Source organism: Haemaphysalis longicornis, unplaced genomic scaffold (assembly GCF_048455015.1).
Source record: "Haemaphysalis longicornis isolate Haplotype H1 unplaced genomic scaffold, Haemaphysalis longicornis Haplotype H1 scaffold_1, whole genome shotgun sequence".
In the NCBI taxonomy this organism is placed as follows: Eukaryota; Metazoa; Arthropoda; class Arachnida; order Ixodida; family Ixodidae; genus Haemaphysalis; species Haemaphysalis longicornis.
In genome coordinates, this window is record NW_027526203.1 from 109,525,726 (window position 1) to 109,534,689 (window position 8,964).

Sequence of the window (8,964 nt, forward strand, 5' to 3'; positions counted from 1 at the left end):
AGAAAGGAAGTGGTGAAAAAATGCCCGCCGGGTGGAATCCGAACCCACGACCTCCAGAATACCGGCCTGGTGCGATAACCACAACGCTACCGGGACTATTTCCCCACCACCTTCTTGGGTATTTATGTTAAGGTATTTTTTGTTTCCTGCACTTGGGGGTGGTAGCCAGCGCCACTCGCACTACTCGGGGTGAAGGGGACCTTCTTTTTAACCCCCGGGCTGTGACTCTAGTGTCTACGATATGTTGAGAGTGGTCGACCAGCGTTGAACCCTCTTAAGCTACCTTTGGCACCAAGGCTGCCAGAACAGAGGCCCTCGCTATGCATGTAGCGAATCAGGAATAGTAAAATGAGGGGCTCAGTGAATTAAGAAAGAATAAGGGTTGGCAGTCAAGAAAACCTCGGAAACAAAGGGGGGAATGCGGTAGGTCATACAAACAGATGAAGAATTTTTTGAGTCAGAAAGAAAGTGGTGAAAAAATGCCCGCCGGGTGGGATCCGAACCCACGACCTCCAGAATACCGGTCTGGTGAGATAACCACTACGCTACTGGCGGGACTATCCGAGTGGCGCTGGCTACCACCCCCAAGTGCAGGAAACAAAAAATACCTTAACATAAATACCCAAGAAGGTGGTGGGGAAATAGCCCCGGTAGCGTAGTGGTTATCGTTCCAGACCGGTATTCTGGAGGTCGTGGCTTCGGATCCCACCCGGCGGGCATTTTTTCACCACTTTCTTTCTGACTCAAAAAATTCTTCATCTGTTTCTATGACCTACCGCATTTCCCCCTTTGCTTTCAGAGGTTTTCTTGACTGCCAACCCTTATTCTGTATTAATTCACTGAGCCCCTCATTTTCCCATTCCTGATTCGCTACATGCATAGCGAGGGCCTCTGTTCTGGTAGTCTTAGTGCCAAAGGTAGCTTAAGAAGGTTCAACGCTGGTCGACCACTCTCGACATGTCGTAGACACTCGAGTCACGGCCCGGGGGTTAAAAAAAAGGTCCCCTTCACCCCGAGTAGTCCGAGTGGAGCTGGCTACCACCCCCAAGTGCAGGAAACAAAGAATACCTTAACCTAAATACCTAAGAAGGTGGTGGGTAAATACAGCCGCCGGTAGCGTAGTGGTTATCGCACCAGACGGGTATTCTGGAGGTCGTGGGTTCGGATCCCACCCGGCGGGCATTTTTTCACCACTTTCTTTCTGACTCAAAAATTCTTCATCTGTTTCTATGACCCACCGCATTCCCCCCTTTGCTTTCCGAGGTTTTCTTGACTGCCAACCCTGATTATATATATATATATATATATATATATATATATATATATATATATATATATATATATATATATATATATATATATATATATATATATATATATATATGTGTGTGTGTGTGTGTGTGTGTGCGTGTGCGGTGTGTGTGTACACACAAAGATGCATGCCCACTGCATATGTAATATTTTTCAGTATTCCTTCATGATATCAGGATTTGCAAAGTTGCTATGCACAGGCCACTTTTCTCTTAAATTCAGATATCTCAATATGTCTGTAGCAATCTTTTTAGCGCTTTAAGAACGTGATCTTTTCGTGCGTGAAAGAGGTGCTTTACCTTGAGGTAAAAACTTCGTTATTAAGATTGTAATGCATTTCATTATGGGTGAGATAAAACATGGACGGCCAACATCATGTAGCTAGTAACTGTGACGAAAAATTCATAGCGCATAAAAACAAGGACAGAGAAGAGGAGAGACAACACGGAGCGCTAGACAACACGGAGCCAACACAGAGACAACACGGAGCTAGACAACACGGAGCCAACAAGAGACAACACGGAGCGCTCCGTGTTGTCTCTCCTCTTCTCTGTCCTTGTTTTTATGCGCTATGAATTTTTCGTCAAAGCATCACCAACTAGCCCAGAAATCCGTACTCGTGTAGTAACTGTGGTCGTTCATATTCCCGCAAGAGAGCACTTGATTGACAATTATCCTGGTACTTTTATCAATATCGTTTCGGCTTCTCCGCTCAGTTGCAGCTTACTAATGAAATCAGAATTTCCACAATTCCAGATGTCAACAAAAATAACAACAATATGTCCACACGAAATCGTTTCGTTAGCAGCACAGTTTCCTCGTTTTCGGCAAATATTTCTGCGCGAGAAATCTCTTTCAGAACGACGTATTTTGTCACTCATCTGATTCATTGCGTATTTTCCGATATTACGCCTCATTCGCCCCACCGTTCCGTCATCGTGTGAAATCGAAAACGACGCAGATGGCGTACCGGGAAACAAGCGTGACTCCGCCTTTACTGAAGCATTTCGACCTAGAATCCGGGAATCTTCATTTTCTTCCACCCGTTTTCTTTTTGTGCGCCCTCGCCAAGGCTCTCCCTCGCTCGTTTCGAGCGCCGACGATTTTCTCCACCCTTCAGCTTTCCCGGCGTCGTTTACGTCGCCGATGGTCACGTGTCTGCCTGCACGTGCTACGCTGTGCGGCTGCGCTCGTTACCTATACGGGAGCATTCGAGAATGGCGGAGGTACGGCAGAGACTCTTGCGCAACAGCTACCTTGGCACGCGTCGTCGAATGTCTCTGTGCGAGAAGGTTGTTGTACCGACCATCGTGGCCACGCGGTGGCGGAAAGGGGAAACCCCCGCGCTCTCTCGCTGTCATTGCGAGGGGCCATTATAAAAGCCACCTTTTTTCCGCCTGCACCTAGCAAGAAGACCGCTCGCTGTCTGTTAGCGCCGACCGCTCCTGATTCCGTCTGCGTCCACTCTCCAGCTCAAACATGCGGGGCATTGTAAGTATGCTTGGTATCTGATAACATCAGCTTTTTGCGCATATGATGTAACCCGGCCCGACATCAAGCCGGTCCTCTGTATCTCGCCGCACGCCTTTCCTGCTGATGCTCCCGTTTGCATGCATGTTTGTCTTGCCGGATTGACAGAATTCGCTAAGAAATCGAGTATTTCCTAGAAATCACTTCCCTAAATCTCCCAAGGAGAAGATTATCTTGAAGCTCCAACGTCTTGCTTTCTTCGAAAACTCTTGTTTAAATTGCCCTTGGCATGACGCCGAAACTTGTAACCACGTGCTTCGCGCTTGTGCATTCTTCATGATGTCAGCTTATATGCAATGACGGTGCTATTTAGGAGCAACTCCAAATGTCTTGATTGTCACTTAAGTAGCAGTGTTTCTTGTGTTCGCTGCAACCCATTGTGATTCTGGGATAATATTCAGAACAATGAATCACGTTTACCTCTTATGTTAATTTGGATGTTATTTTAGCGAAACCCAGCCTTCGGAAAATCGTTTGTAGTGACACCTACAATGTGGGCGCAGTTTTGAATAGAGGGCGAAAGTTTCACTGTCCGCTATAGTAATACGCTACACGCTGACGTGTAGTGTAACATTATACTCCAACCTTCCGGTTCGGATACATGTAAATATGTTTGAGTCTGGCCACTCTGTATCCGAACCGGATGAGTAAGGAGGCTCAGTTGAACCGGAGGGTGATGAAATACTTGATCGGATGCTTTACCTGTCTGTCGTGTAAACAAAATGTTATTCTTTAAATGTACGAATTTGGTCTACCTGGAGGTGGGGACGTGAAACACATATTCTGAAGTCTGAAAGATATTCGTGAAACAAACGTCCCTGTCACGTGGGGACCTGGCTGTTTCTGTACTAACATTTGTCCCGAAAGAAATTTTAAGCATTCACAATGTACTTATGAGATCATCAACGGGATATCGATTTAAGTTGATTCGTGGTTCGGTTTCGTAGGTTCATGTAGGGCCGATACTCTCTGCAACTAGGTGAACCGGCGGGCAAACGTTGAAACAATCTAGGCCTGTCCTACAAAGTGGGAGAGGTGAGTTACGAACGCATACTAAAGGCATGTGATAAATAACAAAAACGTACCCTCGGTCCCTGAGAGAGGACACTTTTAGTTTGGTTCGAGTGGGTGGAATGTTCGCCCAGTTACGTTAGGATGGGAGAACTTCACATAAAAAGTGATGCAATCGCGGCATCACGCACAGGTAGGCTTAGCTCTTTGATTTTTTTACAATTCCTCTCGGTATGTCTTTCCCCTCTTATGACTTCCCTAGCGATGTAGAGAAAATAGACCTGCCACGCACGTAGCTGTGCCGAAGAAACGCTTTACTGCCGCATCTCAATTCATTTCCTGTCTTTTTTTTTCGCAGTTGTTCCTCGCATTTGTGATGGCCGTTCTGGCCGCGGCCGTTGCTGCTCCTGCCAAGGACGAGAAAGCCGCACCAGCAGCTGAAGGCAAGGAGGAGGACGTGGAAGGTCGTATTGGCTTCGGACGCGGTCGTGGTCATCATCGCGGTCGCCTCCACAAAGGCCCGGGCATTGGCGGACCAGGTGGTTTTGGCGGTGGCTATGGGCCTGGAGGAGGAGGCTTTGGTCCTGGAGGCGGCTTTGGGGGTGGAGGTGGCTTTGGTCCTGGTGGCTTTGGTCCTGGAGGTGGCCAGTATGGCAGCGGATTCAACAGGGGCGGTAGTTTCAAGCAAGGCAGCGAGGGAAACCAGTAAGGAGAAGTTTTTCACTCAGTAATTTTTGTGTGTGTGTGTGGATTTTGTGGTTAGCAGAATTTTTGGTTTTGCTCCAGACACCGATGATCTCCGCGGCAGGACAACCGACTCAAAACAAAACTTTCTCTTTTTCTACATTGGGGGCGCAGCTTATACTGTGTAGACATGCAAAAGACCGTTCTCCTTCTGGTGCCAGCGCCAAAAAGCGTTTTTTTATGCTTTAATGTAGGAGTTTTCTCTTGCTAGTATCTTCGAGGAAGAAATGTTGTTTATACTTCAATTGCAGGAAAAATAAGTGATAGTTAATTTATCTCACAAAGACGTTGTCACAAGAGCCACCTCGTGACATTTTTTAGAAGGCCGTCAGAAATGTTATTCGAATTGAAATGTGGTCATATCTAATCAGCGGAGCATTTTCAATGAAACTTCGTATTCACATCGTCTTCAAAAAATCGAGGTTGGAAAAACCGATTGATTGATTGATTGATTGATTGATTGATTGATTGATTGATTGATTGATTGATTGATTGATTGATTGATTGATTGATTGATTGATTGATTGATTGATTGATTGATTGCAGATACGGTCAAGGTGGATTCAACTACAACGTTGGCGGGTCGAACCGACGTGACTACGGCAACACTCAGACGTACGGCGACCGAGAGTCGTTTGGTCTGAGCAAGAACGAAGGTGCTAACCGTGCAACGGGTCAGTCCAGCTTCGGGAACCAGCAACACAGCCAGGAGCAGGGTTCTGGAGGCCAGCAGTTCAGCTCCGGCGGGTTCAGCGGCTGAGCCACTGTTTCGTGGTGAGTGCTTTCACATTTGCGTTTGTTCGTTTCGACATCACACAGCCCCGTTCTGAGAACCGTGTATACTGTACATCTGCAGATTACAGCCAAATTTTTAGGTGCTATGGGGGTAGGGGCAGTTACAACTTCGAGTGCTAATGGGCTAATGGGAAAGCAAAGGCTACACCAATGCAGAAAACTAAGCATTCCTAAAGCTGCAGCAGTTTTGGAAATCACACATAGCAACAGAAAGTACTCTCAACCGAAGGACAAGAGAAACAGGGGAAGTTACAGGGGTCCGTTCCCCCTCCCCCGGTTTCACTTTGAAGGGAATACGCGTTTGATTTACTTGCAGTCCAAGAAAACTCGAAAATTTTCAATTTGAATATGCCAGAGCATGATTCGGACATGCTTCTAAGATCTGTAACAAGTTTTGTAACAAGTTGAAAACAATACATCTCGATCTGATTAAGTCATATTAGTAGAGACAACAAAGAATTACTAAGTGAACCTGCATTCTAAACCAGGAGGGGTGGGCGGGGGTTGGAAGTTAAATAAGGTACCCTTATAAACCTTGGGCTATATGTCAAATGTATATTTCGCTAAAATATTGTTCATACGGGCGTGTAGTGATGCCTTACAAAACAGTGTTAGCGTTACTGCTTTCTGCTAAACTATGCTGTCGTTTAAAAAAAGCGCCTGCGTGATGCCTCAATTTAAGCATGACCGTTTCCCTTTCTAGATTAACACACGTTATTTTGTGCGTGCGTGCGTGTGCGTGTGCGTGTGCGTGTGCGTGTGCGTGTGCGTGTGTGTGTGTGTGCGTGTGCGTGTGCGTGTGCGTGTGCGTGTGCGTGTGCGTGTGCGTGTTCGTGCGCGTGCGCGTGTACGTGTGCGTGTTTGTGCGCGTGTGTGTGTGTGTGTGTGTGTGTGTGTGTGTGTGTGTGTGTGTGTGTGTGTGTGTGTGTGTGTGTGTGTGTGTGTGTGTGTGTGTGTGTGTGTTTGTGTGGCGTTTTGCAATTCCGGGTTGTGGTGTTACCTCCTGAACTACGTTTTCCAGAGATCCTTGGTTTTTTTCTTCACAAAACTGTATTTTCCTTTTCAGATCAAAACGAATGAAGGGACGACGATTAGCTTACATCAAGACACCCCCCGGAGGTTCACAAGAGATTATATAGTTCCATCAGGACTCATAGTCATCCTCCACTTTAGACAGCGATATAGCGAGGATTACAACGCTGCTGCGATATGTGTAAGCATAAATGTTCGGAGCCTGTGCTTCGTTCATGTGTACATTGAAAGCTATTTTCTGGAGCACTTTCTCTTCTAATAGTCTTAAAGAACAACCGCGGGTTAAAAATGAAATGTACATATATGCCATTGTGTGGTTACCACTACAGGAGCTACAATAAACTATTTATTTTTATATCGTGTGCTGTCATCTCTTCGAATTCCTTATATTGGTAAATGGGGTGTCGCCGTAAAAATCAAGTACTTGAACGGCAGTGTTTTTAGAAGAACAGCAGATTTGTGGAATGCTTTCTCGACTAGTGTCTTTTCAAACAGCAAGAAATGTGCGACGGAACAAGAAGAGGACCCTCGCTGAACTTGGTTCTTCGCCCATCGTATGTGTCGCTGTGTGAAGAGCACGTAGCCGCTACCCAACGTCTGAACCTATAGTTCTAAGGTGCCTGTAGGCGGCTTTATAAATGCTGCTTCATGAAGGGGCCATTCTATCTAACTGTTTTTTGGGGAGGAGAAAAGACAACAAAGACAGGCACTTATCACACATACGTGAAAACAAGTGAAAACGTGTCTGAATGACAGACCTAGATTTAGAAGCAACGTTCGCCTGTATCACTAATCGGGAATCACAATTCGCGTTGGGATGAAGACCACACATCTTCACATCGCTCACAAGCTACGTCACCCTCCAAACGTTTCTCTACGTTCTGCTGAAAACTTTAACATGTAAAGGGAATGACTAGAATAAACATATCACTCGAAATCACACAACCATCTTGTACGCAAATGTAAAAAAAAAATCCGACACCCTTTACGACTGAACCAATACGAAAATTCCCATGTTGTTCGCAGGCAATACGAATCGGCTAAGTGGAAGTTAAATCGAGAGTAGCAAGAACGGACAAACAACTGTAAATAATTTTGGTATAGGACTGGGAAGAAAACATTAAGAATTGACCGAAACAGCACTGGTACGGGAAGATTAGATTCATGCGTAAAGCTTTTGCACGGAAGCAATAATATACGGCAAATTACTCTTGTAGAAATCGTAGGAAAGAAGCACTGTAACAGTAGTGTGGTTTTCTTAGGTGCCACGAAATAACTCGAAGCAGAGGAAGTGCCACTAAATAAAGTATTTAAGGACAACTCCATCGGTTTTTCTCCACTATCAATTGATTGATAATGCTGTAGCATTCCTAACAACTGTTCCATGGTTATTTTACTCGCATGATGAAATTAACACACTTTTCAAGCGAACAGAACAAATCCGACCTAAACCAAAACTCAGCCAAGCAGTCGAAGGTAGCCGAAAACGCAAACTGAACGGAAACTTAGCCAGGCAGCCGAACGCAGCCGAACAGCGCCTAACATGGCGTGTTTCATGGAACAGACCTCACTGCGTCACCCCTGCCCCCCTCCGCCATCCCCCACTGACAGACCGCAACTGTTCTCGGTCAGCAAAACATGCCACATCACCGCTCGCGTTTCTTGACCATGGCTGAACTACACTGCTGCATGATGGCAGATGACCACCAAGATCTGAAACGGCGACTGTGACAATCGCAGCGACCATTTCCTCTTAGAAGTCTCCCTTCCACACTAGCGGGCCCGGAGAGCAACAGCTCAAAGAAGGTCTCTGCCTCGCCTTGCTACATTACCGGCAGAACGATGAAACGGTTCATTTATTTATCCACAACCGAAGCTGCAATATTTCGACGACTACAAAGGAACTCTTACCCCCACAATACCCTACTGCATAATCGACCTCACCCTCTACTCCGCATCTTGCAAATACTGCCCCCACACTGACACCCTGTACCATATGCTATGGGGGTGTCGAGAAACCCCGTCCCTTACTCCTAATCCCCAACCTAATTACGAGCAGTGGGGGGCACAGGTGACCACCTCCGACCTCTCCTCCCAGCGTATCCTGGTGGACAGCGCGTGGTGGCTATCGCAGGCCAGGGTATCCCGGACTAGATGAAACCCCCCACCAGGCGGGTGCCGAGACACCAGCACGTGAGGCTCGCCCAAAATACATTTTACCGTCCTCCTGCTCCTCCTCATCCTGCTCCTTATTATCCGGTGTGTAAAATTTATGGCACTAAATTTGATAACGCGTGTAAAATTTATCAACGCGTAGTGTTGAGGTCCCCCTGCAGCAAGACAGCCGGCGTCTTGAGCGGCGATGACCGTGAGCAAAAACCTGAAGCGCCATCTTCTGGCGCCCACTGTAACCCTCTGGACAGTAACAAATGGCTTGCGAGCACAGTGGTGGGCACTGCATGGAGCACAACAGGCCGCTTCATCAAACGCAAATAGGGATGTTTTCGTCGTAGTAGAAAATAAATACACAAAACCCCCTTG

The 8,964-nt window shown here is 46.6% G+C and overlaps 1 protein-coding gene across 1 annotated transcript; it reads left to right on the plus strand.

Annotated features, from left to right (window-relative positions):
• Window positions 1-2,645: 2,645 nt before the first annotated feature.
• On the plus strand, window positions 2,646-6,778 carry LOC144179008 (uncharacterized). The gene is made up of 4 exons (XM_077707173.1): window positions 2,646-2,802; window positions 4,211-4,557; window positions 5,143-5,370; window positions 6,458-6,778. Exons 1-3 carry the CDS (start codon window positions 2,791-2,793, stop codon window positions 5,354-5,356), a joined length of 573 nt encoding a protein of 190 aa, XP_077563299.1. The 5' UTR covers window positions 2,646-2,790; the 3' UTR covers window positions 5,357-5,370; window positions 6,458-6,778.
• Window positions 6,779-8,964: the final 2,186 nt, after the last annotated feature.

Excerpts from the sequence above, each read along its gene's own strand:
- LOC144179008 (XM_077707173.1), top strand. Across the intron at positions 4,558-5,142 it reads CAAGGCAGCGAGGGAAACCA|ATACGGTCAAGGTGGATTCA; the intron begins GTAAGGAGAAGT and ends GATTGATTGCAG.